This window comes from Typha latifolia, chromosome 2 (assembly GCF_019914945.1).
Source record: "Typha latifolia isolate L0001 chromosome 2, TyphaL0001v2, whole genome shotgun sequence".
In the NCBI taxonomy this organism is placed as follows: domain Eukaryota; kingdom Viridiplantae; phylum Streptophyta; class Magnoliopsida; order Poales; family Typhaceae; genus Typha; species Typha latifolia.
The window spans coordinates 2,358,312-2,373,871 of record NC_133087.1 but is presented as its reverse complement, the minus strand read 5'-3'; the positions used below and the strand labels follow the sequence as shown (position 1 = coordinate 2,373,871).

The following is a 15,560-nucleotide window of genomic DNA, read 5'->3' as shown; positions in this document are numbered from 1 at the left end:
AAATACTAAACTGATTAACATTATATGTATATAAAATTTTTAATTTGAAAAAATAAATATTAATAAAAAAATACTGAATAAATTAGTATTTTTATTAGTGTCCCAATGAATTAGACCAGGCAAGTAATAAATTGGACCGATAATTTATTTCGGTAAAAAAATATAAAAAAGGTTTTGATAAAAACTCCAAAATGAGAAGAAACATGAAAAATAAACATCATATCAATCAGAATGCTGGATACTGCGTCACAATGACGGAAGCTCGACGTCAACACACAATTACTCTCATATTATTGATATTAAATAGGGACGACTTACGGATGTTATTCAATCTATCCAATAGATTTGACTCTCTGAGTCAACCTACACGTCACCCAAAGGTCCCCCAATATGCCCGACGCCGTCGTGAAGAATGTGGAACCCGAGTCAACACCACCCGCAACTGAAACACTTGGTCTTATATAAATATGACTACTTTAGGGTGTAAAGTATAAAAAAATATATATATAACTCTGGCACGATCTCTAGATTCGCACAGCTCACCATCTTTGACTTACGTACCCTCTCCCCCCGTAGGCATTCACACCTACCACTATATTAGTAGAGTAAACAACCCAAACTCCAATACCAAGATGCTAATCAATAGTTTCTCTTCTTTTATTAATTAATTAATTATAAGTTTTTAGATTATAGACTAGTCAGTAGTAACACAGTGAGCTATGGTGGCTTACTATGAGATGCTTCGATGATAAATTTTCCATAAATTTTGGGTAATTTTATTTGAGAAAGTTTTTGCTTACGTGCCAATTGCAAGTGGAGGAAGATGTTATCTCCTTTGTATTATACCCAGTTTTTTTTTTAATTTTTTTTATTCCTTTAGATATCTAGAAGATAAACTTTTGCTTTTCTAAAGAACCTTTCTTTACTAAGAAAAATAAAGAAACTATTACTCACTAATTAAGAGGTAGAAGAAAGAAAAAGGATACAAATTTTGCTACACCCGCATGTACACCACATGGGAAAAGGCCAGATCATGCGCTGTACACATCCTCTCGACCATCTGATCCCCATCAGACGTGTTTCAAAAACCCAAAAAGAGGGAAAAAGAAAAGATTTTGATTTTACCCCTCGTTATTCCAACATTACCCCTTCCGTTCCTCACATCACGCCCCAAGAGTCCAAGGTCGGGAAACTCGGCAACGCCTCGAAGTCGAACGCCGAGCTGTCGACTCCCACCGGCCCGAATGAACCGATCCCGAACGCGTTGGCCGGGTCGACCGAACCCGCCCGGTTCAGCCACAGAGCCGAGGTGTCGAGGGTCGGCAAGAGGCAGCTCTGCTGGACGGGCCTTTGCGGCTCCGGTTTGGACACCGGATCGGCCGGAATCGACTCGGACCCTAACCGGATCCCTGTCACCTGCTGGACCATCTCTCGGAAGTTGGCCGGGTCGGCGGTGATGTAGGTCGTGGGCGTCCGCTTCGACGCGCGGGACTTGCGCTTCCCGACCCGGCCGGTGGGGGCGGTGGGGGATCCGATCCGGTTGGAACGGACCGGCCCGGCCGGTTCGGAGAGGGGGAGGCGCGTGAAGAGGAGGGAGTCGGCGGAAGAGGAAGAGGGGGAGTTGTTGTTGTTGTTGTTGTTGTTGTTGTTGTTGTTGTCGGAGAGGGAGATCTGGAGGGCTCTCGTGAGGGCTTCGTTCTCGCGGGACAGGGCGGCGGAGAAGATCCAAGAATCTAAGCTCGAGCAGTTACCCGCCATTCGATGGGGTTTATCCGAGCGTGGTGGTCACTTATCCGGGGTTGTGGAGAATAAGGGGGGAGGAGAAGGAGAGAGAGAGAGAGATTTAAAACAAGTTTGGGGGTCTCGCTCTCGCTTCGCTTATTTATCGAGAGCGAGAAACCGCGTTGCTCGGGCCACGTGTCTGCGCGCGGCCGTACAAGACGCGAGCCGCGGGTTTTGTCGAGCGGTTTAACCATTTATCTCGTGGATCGTGTTTAGCGAACTCTCGCCTTTTTGCACATCGCCACCTAGTTTTATAGCTTATTGCGAAAACCGGCGCCTTTCTTACCAATAAGATAAAATTATAGGCGGTTAAATTGTAAAAGAAAAGGACGTGGATGGTCATGGCGCGTCGTCGGGTGGGCCCACACGGCCGACTCCGCGCTCTGACGAGGTTATGGAGAGCGGAATAAGGTGCTATTTGGGTCAAATCGGGTTGCGATCAGTTTGCAAGTTGGGTGCACCTTTTTTTTCATTACAAGCAAACTTGATTTTAATACTTCAGGAATATTTCTAGACAAGTTATGATGTGGATTTTTTTTAATGGTTCCCTAGCCCTTAGCCCTTAGATATAGAGAAATTTAAGTTCTATTTTTTAGCTGATTAGTTTAGAATTTAAGTCATATATATTGACGTGCAATTGCTTCAAACTAAACGTCATCGAGATCACCGTTGTGTTGTCGAATTATTCATCAAAACTAACCGCACTGTCGAGCTTTCAACCGAATTAAGTTAAACTACCATAAATCACCAAATATTTTTTTCACAGTATTATTTAGAATTAGAATTAAATCTCGCGACCTTTTTAAGTACCTAATTCTATTAGAGTTCGTTGCGGTAGATTTTTGTAATTTACTAAAAAAGGGAGGGTAGAGTAGTAAACACACGGGATTGTGTGCACCGGCGGTGACAGCATCCATCTCGTCACACTGACGTGTCGCGAGTCAGGGTAGGGTAGGATGAAAACGACGGACACCTTCGCCTCCGAAGGCAGACAGCTCGAATGGGTTCCGGGGTGACACGGTTGACTCGCTTCCAGTGTGAGTCCCGCACACCACCGACCAATACTGTATCGCTCGCTCAACGGCCGTGATCATCGCCTCCTCGCCCTTTCATTTGTGTACGTCATCGTGCCCATTTTATTTCCATATATTTATTCTACCATGTGGTTTGGTTTATTAGAGGAAGACGTAATTGCTCCCTACTGGTTGATGACCAAGGCTATTTACAAATGACCACCAACATTTTGAATATATTACAAAAAAATAAATCTCCTCTGGCTCACAGTTTAATTATCTCTGCAGTGACTTCAGAAGTTGAAGTTAATGAGAGACAATAAATTGCAAATTAACTTGAGAAAGAAGAATTCTACTTGTAAATGTGCTTCTTCTCTTCTTCTCTTTTTGGGTCCTTGTTTTCATTTTGCAGTAGAGAAAAATAAGGTATACATTTTGAAAAGGATTTATTAAACATTTTTAAATTTTAAAACACGTTTCGTTCTGTCTTATTCGTACCAAATTCAAAGCGTCCGTACGCAATGCCAAGGGCCGAACTGTTGTCAAATTCAATTGTTTTATTTACTTATTGACTTTTGGATGAACAACCCCCAAATCGTTGTCACTTAAGAGTTAACTTTTTTACATTTCTACTTAATAAAATAAGGCCTTATATATATATATATATATATACCATTAAACAAAATTAAAATATGTTAATCACCATTACATTCTTTAACTAAAATCTGTCGACTATTTTAGAATTGTCATTATAGTTAATTTTTAGCAGAATATTGTTAACATATTATTATTAAAGTTAGCAAATAAATATAAGGAACTAAAACATCCTCTATTTTTTTAAGTTTAAAAATGTAAAATATTTATCAATAAATTTCTACTAGTATAAAACAAGACATTTTTTTGCTGTATATAATATTGGGTAAAATATTTGATATTTTTTAAGCTATTTTAACTAATTTATACAAGGGTAAAATATATTTTTAATCTAAATTATATTTTGATCATAATTAATTACATTTAACTAACATAATAATATTTTTAAAATAGCATTTTTTTAGACGAGTTGAAATTGAACAATGTATTATTTAAAATAGATACCGACATAATTTAACCAATTTCGATTAGTAAATAAATATTCACATGTTAAAGTATGAATAATAATAATAATAATACTAATAAAGCCAAAAATATAGAGTGTATTTAATAACTTTTCTTATTATCTTTTTAACAACTACAAGTGGCCATGTCTTCACCAACTTCAAAGCAATGACATTCCCAAGATCTAGACCCCCAAATTAGGATTACCAAGATATTAATATTTCCCACTACCAAGTTGTTTTGACTTATCACACCAACTAGATCTTGATCCCCATTAAATGTTCTTCTAACCCCTCCACTAGATTCATTATTCTAATGTGAGATCACTACTAAGACAAAAGGAGGAAAAAAAAAGATAACCATCATTAATGCCGCAAGAGAGGATTATAAAAAGCAGCATCTCCTTGTTCTCTTATACCTCTGACGTTGATTCCACTCACCTCTCGAAAGATGCGCGGCATTAATAAACAAGGAGGTCAAAGCCAACCAACAAGTAAAACGAAGACATCTCCACATGAGAGGATGCACACCAAGTGTTTGTTTGTTGGACTGTTAGGATTCCATGCCAATCTACGCAGGCTCCTGGTGGTTTGAAGGCAGTGTTCTTTGACTTCCGAGAGGTACGTCAGTTTGTGGGGCCATAATGACTTGTTTAGGCCATCACTTGCATGTTTAAAATAAGATTAGCACCTATGTTTGCTGTCTAGCTTTTGCTAACGCTGTGCCCTTTAATTGGGAGGTACAGTAATCCTGTAGCACTTTGCACCTCTAGAGATTCTAACTGAGTTAATCTGGATGAATAAAAGACAAGTTAAAAGAGCTCTTGTTGAATGATGAATGATATAGTCATAGTGGTGTCACTGATGATATAATTGATTAGTAGAAGACTTTCTCACAAATTCTACACAAAAAACTAACCCTTTCTCGCAAATGTTATGGATCCATTGTTGCAAAAGCGAAGATGGGCTCGGCCGAAAATTAATGGGCCGGATCTGACCCGATCTCATAATTTTTTTTTATTTCACGCCCTATATGATATGTTTATTTTATTTATTTTATTTTAGTGAAGGTGTCAACTGGAATAAGGACATAATGTAGGGCGTGAAATGAAGAAATTCCCCCCCCCCAAAAAATTAATCGAAGTCCGCTCTCCCTTGGCGCTCGAAAACGCTCCGATTTCCCTCGAAAGTCGAAACCCTTAAAACGTCGTCGATCGAGTCCTCCGCAACTGCTTCGATCGGCTCCTTTGTTCGATCAGATTCGAGACTCTTCTTTGATCCTTTTGAAGGTAAGATCTCTGGAATCCGTCGTCTCTTTCCGTTCTTAATCTCGTTTAGAACATCGATTTCTTAGTAGATTCGTATTATTCTTTTCATTTTCGCGGGAATCCCCCTGGTTTTGCACTCGATTTCCCGCATTATTAGTCCTCTTGCGTGATTAGGGTTTCAGTTTTTATGATTCTTTTGTTGTGATTTGGTGGGTTTCTCCAAACCCTAGGAACCATGTCTTCTTCCACGGTTGCTGCCATCGCAGCAACCCCAGCCGCCAACAACAGCGCGTCTTTAACCCTAGATTCGAACTCCAAACCAACTGCCAGAAGGAGAACGGCAGTGATTATCGAGAAGAAAGTAACTTCTGATATACTTGAGGATAAGATGGTGGTTAACGGGAAGGATTTGAGCCATACGATTAGGGGAGAGTCTATTGTTGAGAGACCGAAGGATTTGTTGCAATTGAAGAAAGGATTGATCTCTTCCTCCACCTTGTCTCCACGGCGGAAGAAGCCTACTCTGAAACCAGAGAAATCCAAATGGCAAACTGTTCTTAATATCGTCGTGAAGAATTGCCTGCTTCTTGCTGCACTTTTGTGGCTAGGAAGGACAATTTGGACTTGGAATGATAGGATTGAAACCGGTAATAATTCCCCTTTCATTGCTTTGGAGTACGAGGGTCGGATATCTGATGTTGAGCAATCACTGAAGAAGACCGCCAAGATGTTGCAGGTTCAGTTAGAAGTTGTGGACAAAAAAATTGGAAGTGAGATTGCTACTGTGACAAAGGAAATAGCAAATCAGGTTGAAGAAAAAAGGGTGTTTCTTGAGAAGGAGTTGAAGAAACTGGAAGCTAGGACTGATAATTTGGACAAATCCTTGAGTGAATTGAAGGACATGGGTCTCCTTTCAAAGGAAGAATTTGAAAGCTTCTGGAACGAGTTAAAGAACAGCAAGGATTCAGACATCCATGAGAGCGATGTCAGTTTGGATAATATTAGGGCTTTGGCAAGAGATATTGTTGAGAAAGAGATTGAAAAACATGCAGCAGATGGTCTTGGAAGGGTGGATTATGCATTGGCATCCAGTGGGGCTAAGGTTGTCAGTCATTCAGAACCCCATGGATTTGGTAAAGTTAGCAGTTGGCTTTCTGTTGGTAAAGGTCGCAATGCCATTCATGGTAATGCACATAAGATGCTGGAGCCAAGTTTTGGAGAGCCTGGCCAGTGCTTTGCTTTACAGGGAAGTAGTGGGTTTGTTGAGATTCAACTGAGGACAGCGATAATTCTGGAGGCTGTCACATTGGAGCACGTCTCTAAGGTAATTGTTTTACTCTAGTATATAAGTGTTCTTATTTTCTATGAACAGATAATGCTGATGTTCTTGAGATGATTATGCAGTTAATGTTATTCTGTTTTTTGTTCTTATTTAATTTTTCTGTCTGAAGTTAAACTGTAGAAAATTGAGATTACAGAATAATAGAATTTTAGGAGAGAATCCCTCCTGTAGAATCTATTAGATAAATGAAAATTCCTAGTTGAAAGAATATTGTGACATCATCATGGAATGCTATAATAATTGTTTTGATGTTACACAGCTAGTGTTAAAACTAGAAAAGTATCTAGCTAAATATGATCTTAAGCTTTCTGAATTACTGGTTTTGTTAAATTCATTGCAGTTGTATAACATTCATCAGTATTTGGTAGTATACTTTCCGCTGTTCACATTTTCTTCTTGTTTATTGTGCTACAATATTCTTTATGTGTACCCTCTAACAACATGCTGATATGATCTCAAAACTTAGCGTCCCTTCAGTCATGATAGTTATCTTTCTTAGGCTTTTTTCTTCTGTGAATTCAGGATATTCTTTGCAATGTTAGACATTTCTGTTGTGTTTGTAGAGTTATGTTGCCACAGTATACACGTGCTTTTGTTGCTTATTGGTTTTCCTGTCCATCTCTCCTTCACCATTCAGTTTCACTTCATTTGCTTGTGGTCTGGATTTTCTGGTAACTTAGTTTAAGACAATGATGCTTATATAGAAATGCGATCTTTATAGAAAGTGACAAACCTAATGTATCTCCAAGACATGATCATCTAAACTGGGTCAGTGCACTTATAGATTTGTTGCCTACTAACTGGAGAATCCAGAATTTTGGGTGGGGAATCTGGGGATACATAATTGCAGAGCCAACAATGTAGTGTACTTCTTGATTTTTTTTTTCACATTGCATGTGGGAGATAAGAAACTCCCTGACTAGATTTGGGGGATACAGTATCTAAAGTCAAGGTTGTAAGATTGTGTTTGTCCCTCTTATCTGCATTTTTGAAGTTTAGTTCCCTTTGAGCCAAGTGAATGCGGTCTTGAATATAGTTGGGTAGAACGTTGCCTTTGCGAGCAGATTGCCCCTTGACATCATCTCAAAAGTTTTGGTGCTGCTCTTGAATTTGAGCTCAGATCCAAATCCTTCTCATGATACCTGTATGGTGCAAATTGCCCAAACTTCTGAGCTTAACTCTTTGAAAAGTAACCACATCTAATTTGCTCTGTTATGGAGGACTGACTGAAGTGCAGATTGCATATTGATCATGAATGATATAACCTTGGATAATTCCTGTTTTACCTCGAACGAACATATAGATTTGGGACTTTTTTTTATTTGAATTTGTGGCTATTATTGTTTCTCATTATTTATATACACCTTTAAATATTTTAGTGGCTCCATATTTTGTCTTTCCATCTGAGTTTCATTTTGTTGCTGTATCTCTATTATCAATATACAATTTATCATTGGTTATGTCTCCTTGACATGCGATATGCAGAGTGTAGCATACGATAGGTCTAGTGCACCAAAGGATTGTCGGGTATCAGGTTGGTTCGAAGTGCCCAGTGATGATCAGTCTGGCCGCACTGCGAAGATGTTACTCCTGTCGGAGTTCTCCTATGACCTTGAGAAGAGCAATGCACAGACATTCAGCATTGAGGCAGCAGAAGTGGGTGTCATCAACATGGTGCGGCTGGACTTCACATCAAACCATGGCAGCTCAGCTCATACATGCATCTATCGCTTCAGAGTACATGGTCATGAGCCTAGTTCTCCAGCAGCTATGGCTTTGCAGGCCTGAGAGAGGATCTCTGCTTCTTGTTTCCATGCTTTTTTGTTGTTCCAATGTATCTCTTCTTTGTACCCTTATTAGTTTCTTTAGATACTCTCATTTTGCCTCTTTTTTTTTGCTCTGAGAGACTTAAGCTATTATCTTCAGTGTCAGTTTTTCCAATCCTTATCTTGTGGCGAGCTGTAAATTTTCTAATTATCTGGTTCCCCATCTTTTCCAATTATTGGGTAGGTATTAAGTTTGTGCCATTTGTGTGATCTTAATTTTTGAGAGTAAGATTACAGCTTAACAGATATCCATCTGCTTTGCTGATTCATGCTTGTACTTGTTCATGCTCTGTACTGGTCTTTGGTGCTCTGAAGCGGTTTGGAAAAACAAGTCTTGTGAGCAAATTCTTTACTGGGTCATGATAATAAAAGAGCAGGGCCAGATATCAACCTAAATCGTTGGACCAAAAATTTTGTTGAGGGAACTATAGGCACCCTCAGGTATTGAAATAAATGTTTTAAATGTTACAATATGTCATAAACTAAATAGGGTCCTACTAAAATAATTTCAAGAAATAAGAAATAATGGAACCACTAATGCGGGTTATGAAATAGAAAGTCTAATCGTTGGTGGGGTCTTTGGAAATTTTTTTCTCCAGTCTATTAGGAATTCATGGGCTCCATTAGAGAAAGATTGGAAGGGAGACGAGGGTCAGAGGGTGCAGCTGCCCAAATTTTTTTTTTTTTTTAATTTCTTGAGGGGAGTTGAAAGTGATACAAAGTCATATTTGAGGGGTCGAGATGTAATTAAACCTTTCCCAAATAAAAAATAAAAAAGAAAAAGAAAAGAAAAGGAGTGTCAAATGGACATACGAGACGAAGTGAGTCCGAGACCAAGATTAGTTCGCCGAGTTCGAGCGGACGAGATCGATTTTATATTTTACACCCCTCAACCTCATCCCTCTCTTAAACCCAGAACTGTGAGGAGAGCGAAGTGCTACTGTTCCTACGGTTAATGGCGAGGGGATGGCGCGAGTTCTAGCAATTTCTCCTCCATCTTCTCTCCGCTCCTCTATGCTCCTCTTCCGAAGGCTCTTCCTCACCTCCTCCTCCGTCTCTGGATCTCTCCCTTCTCCTCTCCCGAGATCCATCTCCGCCCCAATCCCCAAGGGGAGCTTAGGGTTTCCTCTCAAGGCGTCCGCTGGCAGCACCGGAAACGCGAGGCTGGCCCACTTCATCCCCCGCCTACCTTCCACCGCGGATAAGGTCAGATATGCTCGTGTTCGATCCAATTACTATCTTGTGTGTGCGCCTTTCTTTACGTGCTCCAACTTTTGGATATTGGATACTGGATAGTGGATTCTTTCTTAATCGATATGAATGGGAAGGCAGCTCACATCCATGGATATGGCTTTCTACCTGGATAATACTTGCTTGGATGTGCACGAACATTTTGACATAAATATTGCGATAGCACTATTAACTATAAAGTATCTCTTTAGATATAGGTATTCGATCTCATTATCTCTATGTGGAACTCATCTGGGGTCCTTTGCCAGGATAAGTTGTACAAAGGACTTGAAGCAACACTAGGTACAACATTCAGTTCTGAGTCGTTGTCTCCACCGCCGCATCCTCTGGTTATTGTTATCAGTGGACCAAGTGGTGTTGGAAAGGATGCAGTTATCAAGGTAATATAATCTCAATTTAAGTATATGGATTAGTCACTTGCATGAAACAGTGATATGTTGATTCAAAATCTTTATATGAGCTAGTTGTTTTTTCTATTTTCTTTTGCCTAGATATAGTAACTTAGTTGCGTGCTGCTTATGACTAATCCCTTTAGTCCAGTTGGTCCATTTCTGCTCTATGATTTTTATATGCAGCTTTTTGCGCTTATTTTCTGTAATATACCATGCTTTTATGCCTTATTGTTTCATAGAATGATTTATCTGGTTGCCACTACCTCTCTCAGGCCTAATGTTGTACATTGAAATTCTATCTTATGATTGAGAAAGAGTGTCAGAAGAATGGCTATATATTAGATACTCTTTTGCACTCTCCTGAGAAACATTCTGATTATCCTCTTATAACCTCCTCAATCTGAACTTGAGATAGGGCCCTGCTGTTACGGATGCTGCATCACTTATATTTGAAGAGATGTGCATGCATATGAATAGAGAGAGAAAGAGGCAGGGAAGTAGGAAACTTTTTAAGTACAATGACTAGCAACTGTTTTTTTTTGTACTTTTAACTTTGTTCGTCACGTATGGTTGAGTGTGCAGTATCAGCTTGTGTCTTCTTTGCTCCTTTTTCTCTTGGCAACATATTTTTGGGTTCTAGTTTGATTTCCTTTTCATGCACTAAATCTGGAGATTCAAATAATCATGTTTTGTACCCACAATATTATTATTTTTAAAGATTTTTATATTTAATTTTAGAGAAATTTGTATGTAACACTTTGTCTTTTAACAAAATTGTGGTTTACACTCTATTTTTACTATTTACAGATTGAGCCATTAAATATATTAGTTAAATTTAACTAAATGTCTGGGTTAAGTTAATTATACTAAGAAAATTATAAAAATACCATCAACCAAGTCATACCAAGGACATTTTAGTCATTTTAAAAATAAGATCATTTTAATTATTTTAGAAATAAAATATCTCTACTTAATGGGATATTCTCACGGTGCTAATTTAAATCTAATCTATGGTGTTTTATATATATATTCGCTAAATTATAGGGTTCGATTTGTAAATAGTGAAAATGTAGGGTGTAAGCCACAATTTCGTTAAAAACAGAGTGCTATATGCCAATTTTCCTTAATTTTATTTAGATAATATTGAACAAAGTCAAATATTGCTAATAATTGTTAATGTTACTTATTGTTGGCAGAGGTTACGAGAAGTTCGGGAAGGAATTCATTTTGTAGTCACAGCTACAAGTCGAGCAAAACGGCCGGGTGAAGTTGATGGAAAGGACTATTATTTTGTTACAAAAGAAAAGTTTCTTTCTATGATTGAAAGGAATGAGCTGTTAGAATATGCTCTTGTTTATGGAGAGTATAAGGGGATTCCAAAACAGCAGGTATTGCAATTCTAGTACATAGTATTAAGGCTCTTGAACTCCATCAAAGTTGCTTGCCTTGGTATTCTTTGACAGTTGGACTACATTGTTCATGTAAAACCATATCTTTTCTGATATATTGATAAGTGAGGTGATGTATCTTAAGCAACTTCTGTTAAAATCGTTCCATTCACCTCATTAGATTTAAGTAACTCATCAGATGATAGGAGGGATATGTCTCATACAGGAAATCCTCTGGAAAGGGGCAAAGTCCAGAGACACAATAGTTAAGGACAGGTGAATGGGGTGGATGGTTCATTAAAATTGATCTAGAGAGAAATAAGGCTGTGTTTTTCTTTCTTGCTGATTTTACATGTAAGATATCAGATTAAGATGTACATGGGTGTATAAAAGAAAGAAATTCTGGTTCATTATTCATGCATAAAATAGCTAGCTTGGCAACCTTACTGTCTTTCTTCATCTTCAGATCCGTGACTACATGGCCAAAGGTTTTGACATTGTCTTGAGAGTGGACATACAAGGTGCAGCAACCCTGAGGTCAATACTCGGCAATTCTGCAATCTTCATCTTTTTGGTTGCAGAGAGTGAAGCAGCACTTGTGAAGCGGCTAATTGATCGTAAGACAGAAGAAGCTGATATGCTTCTTGTAAGAATTGCTACTGCCAGAGAAGAGGTAAGGCACCTGAAATTCTTTGATTATGTTGTCACTAATGCTGAGGGGAAGCTTGAAGATGCTGTCAAGCTTGTGGAGTCCATTATTGACGCCGAAAAGGCTAAAGTCCAGAGACACAATTTGGTGATCTAGTTGGAAAAAGATTGCTTTTATTCCATACTTCAAGCCATTTTACAAGGCAACAAGTTCCAATTTACGGGGTATATTTACACTCTCTTTTTGGTATTTTGTTGAATATGATTGCTGTTTACAGCTTCTTCACATCGACCTAACAAGATCTTTTGATGCGGCAAGTATGATGTATTTAGTTCCTTGGAAGATACTTCTTATCTGTCACGATAATACTGAATTAAAAGTTTTTCAACTATATATATTAAATTGTGCATCAGGCCATTAGGATCTTCTTACTGTAAAGAAGAATTCAGCGCTGGCTTCAACATTAGACAAGTCACTCTCTTTTGAAGATGGTAGGCATCTACCATCCAAGTGATGTACTTTCCGGTAATTTTCCAGCTCGGATAAACTTTCTGTGGAAAAAGCCGATAGTTTTTTTAATTATCAACCTGGATATGTTTTATATTGATGAGATATTTAAATGTTGTTCTTTGCATGTGGTTCTCTCTATTTTGGTTCTAATTTAATATGAGGAACAGGTGGAGTTCACTTGTAAAATAGGAATTTCTCAATCAAAGCATACGAGTATACCCCACACTTTACTACAGCTTACATCTCTTTTGCCATAAAAAATTTCTCCTCAGTTGATCACATCCCATTCCTAACCCTGTTGACAAATATGTTTCATTGACACAGCAGTTATAAATAAAACGATGCATATCGTCTGTTGTATAAGAATACACACTATTATGCCAATTTAATAAATTTATTGTGGAAATCTCTTTTATTATATACATGTATATACCATCCTCATTAATTTTGTTATTGCAAAAACTAAACGCACTCAATATCTCATCTATTTTATATTCACATAAACTCTAGTAGAAGACTAGAATGAGATTATTAGCGAATGAAATTTGATCACAAGAATATTTTAAGTTTTTAGCGATGGCATAGGAATATAGGATTCGGATCCGAGTGGGTTTAGGTACGCCTAATTGGGTACTGCTCTGCTGTTTAGTGTTTACCTACGGTATCGGATTCGGGTCAGATCGGATGGTTATCGGTTTCCCCTCCCCCCCCACCCGAATTCTCACCTTCCTCAGTAGTCCCTCCTTTCACCAACTACTCTCTTTCCTAGGATTCTACCTTCCACATCTTCCAAATTCTCCGATACTCTAGCTCTTCTCCATCTCCTCTTCTAGTCATGGCGTTCTACGCGACTCTCGTAGAGGCGATCGACACCTACACGGGCCTCTCTCCCGCCGCCTTCTTCACCATCCTCGCCCTCATGGTCGGCGTCTACCGCCTCGTCTCCGCGATGTTCGTCTACCCTGACGCCGTCCCCGTCGCCGAGAAGAGCGTCGCCGCCGTGCTGCCGCCCTCGCCGCCGGCCGAGCCGGTACAGATTGGAGATGTCACGTTGGAGGAGCTCAAGGCTTATGATGGCTCCGATCCCAAAAAGCCTCTCTTGATGGCGATCAAGGGGCAGGTCTATGATGTCTCTCGAGGGAGGTGGGCTTTCTTTTTTGTTTTGGTTTTGGTTTTGACTAGCTATTGAATCTATTCAAGCTTGCATTATTTCGCATGCAAAAAACTTGAGCTTTTGATTGGGTTGCTGCTCATGTCTGATAGCCTTAGATTACCATATCAAGGACCACATATTTACACGATTAAAAGAGCTAATGGGTTATGGTTAACAAAGTGATTATAGAAATAAAACACTAGCGTGTCTTTCAAATTGTTTGGTATTCTCTACCAACTATAAGTTGTAGTGGATAGAACATCTTTGAGGAGCCTGATTTTGTAACAATGGGAACTTGGAATTAGTCGAGTATGTATTAGTTACAATTTTTGGTTAGTTTTGTACTTGTGTTGGAATGTATTAATTGGTGACATGAGGTACTTAGCTCATCTTCTAGTTTACCTTTGAAATGGCATGTCTGATTGTTTGTTCCAAAATATGCTTGCTTGCTGGTGAGATTTTCTTTACCTCCGTGGTTTCCACAACTATTGATTGATTACAAATTCATAATGGATTGGAAGAGTTTCACAGTGCTTGTTCTGTGCAGGTTTTGATAGTTAAGATTCTTGCCATCTCATGGGAAATTAATTCGCTATTTTTAACATTTAGAGGTGATCATAGTATTATTTGGAAAATCAAAGCTAAACTGCATAGTTCTCTTGTTTCTCTCTAATTGTTGCATTTAAATTTGACTTCTTTGCTGTGAGTTTGGTCTATGATTCAGCAGAAGAGGAAAAAATTAGGGGCTGATTGTTCATAATTGTATGTTACCTGATATTTGTCTGAGCTACATTCTCCTGTATGCATAATGATGACAATATTTCATTTGGTCATTTCCTGTAGGATGTTTTATGGACCTGGTGGACCATATGCCTTATTTGCAGGGAGGGATGCAAGCAGAGCCTTGGCTCTGATGTCCTTTGACCATAGTGATCTTACCGGAAACCTTGAAAGCCTAAGCTCCGATGAGCTGGATGTCTTACTAGATTGGGAAGAGAAATTCAAAGAAAAGTATGTTAAGGTGGGTCAGCTTATTTCTGAAAACTCTGAAGATAAGGATGCTATTGGAAGCAGTGAGCAAATGGAAAGGAACCAAGAGTCTCATCAAGGCGCGCTGGATGGAAATGAGCGAAGTGAAATTTCGCTGAAGTGAAATGTAGCTGCTTGGACTCAAAATGAGGGTAAATTTGAGTTTGTGCACTCTGTTGTTGGATATGATGATTAAAAAGTAGCTCCCACCAGACTGATTGCTATAAAATGCTTTTTCGAGCTGGTGGGCATGAAAATGCTAGGATGAAATGTAATGGTCATATGTCGATTGGCCTCTAGTTTTATTTTGTATTTTTTTTGTTGTTGTTGTTGTTGTTGTTGTTGCTTATATCCATCCGACAGGATTGTCCGTAGGTACAGCATTTTTGAGCTGTTAATAAATCACACTACCTGTCCACATTTCACGTGCAATGGCTTAGTGTTTTCACTTTATAATCTATAGTTTCAGATTAATATCTAGTTGCCTGCTTGGTGATCATTTTCGTGCAGGAGATTCTGGGTTTTGTTTCAAATTATTGATAGGCTGTGCTACATATGCTTAATAGCACCACAAATTTTGCCTTGCTGGCAGATAGTCTGAAACTCTTAAATTGGAAATAGGTCTCTACCTTTACTAATTATGCTGAGTAGAGATTCCCATATTAGAGTTGGAGAGTATGAAAGATCAGTAAGTGACATGGTAAGAACATCAAGATCAGATCTCAGCTGTCTTTCTGTTGCATTTTATGGGTTTGTCCATGAAAAGAGCACCTCACCTTTCTTACCAGCAATACAAAGGTTCCATCTTCTTTGCCCTCATGGAAAGTCTAATAAGAAGACTGAACAATTTCGTCTGTGAA

General features: G+C 38.8%; 4 protein-coding genes across 4 annotated transcripts; 3 read left to right on the top strand and 1 right to left on the bottom strand.

Moving 5' to 3' along the window:
• Positions 1-897: 897 nt before the first annotated feature.
• Positions 898-1,944, bottom strand: LOC140781527 (calmodulin-binding protein 25-like). Its single transcript, XM_073127536.1, has one exon. The coding sequence runs from the start codon at positions 1,756-1,758 to the stop codon at positions 1,159-1,161; it is 600 nt and encodes a 199-aa protein (XP_072983637.1). The 5' UTR covers positions 1,759-1,944; the 3' UTR covers positions 898-1,158.
• Positions 1,945-4,024: 2,080 nt separating this feature from the next.
• Positions 4,025-8,529, top strand: LOC140782719 (SUN domain-containing protein 2-like). The gene is made up of 4 exons (XM_073129447.1): positions 4,025-4,513; positions 4,958-5,181; positions 5,391-6,484; positions 7,988-8,529. Exons 3-4 carry the CDS (start codon positions 5,396-5,398, stop codon positions 8,288-8,290), a joined length of 1,392 nt encoding a protein of 463 aa, XP_072985548.1. The 5' UTR covers positions 4,025-4,513; positions 4,958-5,181; positions 5,391-5,395; the 3' UTR covers positions 8,291-8,529.
• Positions 8,530-9,199: 670 nt separating this feature from the next.
• LOC140782340 (guanylate kinase 2, chloroplastic/mitochondrial) lies at positions 9,200-12,642 on the top strand. Its single transcript, XM_073128858.1, has 4 exons — positions 9,200-9,534; positions 9,828-9,959; positions 11,168-11,359; positions 11,826-12,642. Exons 1-4 carry the CDS (start codon positions 9,295-9,297, stop codon positions 12,162-12,164), a joined length of 903 nt encoding a protein of 300 aa, XP_072984959.1. The 5' UTR covers positions 9,200-9,294; the 3' UTR covers positions 12,165-12,642.
• A 553-nt stretch (positions 12,643-13,195) lies between these two features.
• On the top strand, positions 13,196-15,132 carry LOC140782341 (membrane steroid-binding protein 2-like). Its single transcript, XM_073128859.1, has 2 exons — positions 13,196-13,661; positions 14,515-15,132. Exons 1-2 carry the CDS (start codon positions 13,354-13,356, stop codon positions 14,822-14,824), a joined length of 618 nt encoding a protein of 205 aa, XP_072984960.1. The 5' UTR covers positions 13,196-13,353; the 3' UTR covers positions 14,825-15,132.
• The last annotated feature ends 428 nt before the right edge of the window (positions 15,133-15,560 follow it).

What these genes read in the sequence shown, in the direction of transcription:
- LOC140782340 (XM_073128858.1), top strand. Translation starts at nt 9,295, where the DNA reads ATGGCGCGAGTTCTAGCAATTTCTCCTCCATCTTCTCTCCGCTCCTCT. An exon ending in GAAAGGATGCAGTTATCAAG is followed by an intron (nt 9,960 to 11,167) that starts GTAATATAATCT and finishes TATTGTTGGCAG; the next exon opens with AGGTTACGAGAAGTTCGGGA. An exon ending in AGGGGATTCCAAAACAGCAG is followed by an intron (nt 11,360 to 11,825) that starts GTATTGCAATTC and finishes CTTCATCTTCAG; the next exon opens with ATCCGTGACTACATGGCCAA.
- LOC140782341 (XM_073128859.1), top strand. Translation starts at nt 13,354, where the DNA reads ATGGCGTTCTACGCGACTCTCGTAGAGGCGATCGACACCTACACGGGC. An exon ending in TATGATGTCTCTCGAGGGAG is followed by an intron (nt 13,662 to 14,514) that starts GTGGGCTTTCTT and finishes CATTTCCTGTAG; the next exon opens with GATGTTTTATGGACCTGGTG.
- LOC140781527 (XM_073127536.1), bottom strand. Translation starts at nt 1,758, where the DNA reads ATGGCGGGTAACTGCTCGAGCTTAGATTCTTGGATCTTCTCCGCCGCC.
- LOC140782719 (XM_073129447.1), top strand. Translation starts at nt 5,396, where the DNA reads ATGTCTTCTTCCACGGTTGCTGCCATCGCAGCAACCCCAGCCGCCAAC. An exon ending in CATTGGAGCACGTCTCTAAG is followed by an intron (nt 6,485 to 7,987) that starts GTAATTGTTTTA and finishes TGCGATATGCAG; the next exon opens with AGTGTAGCATACGATAGGTC.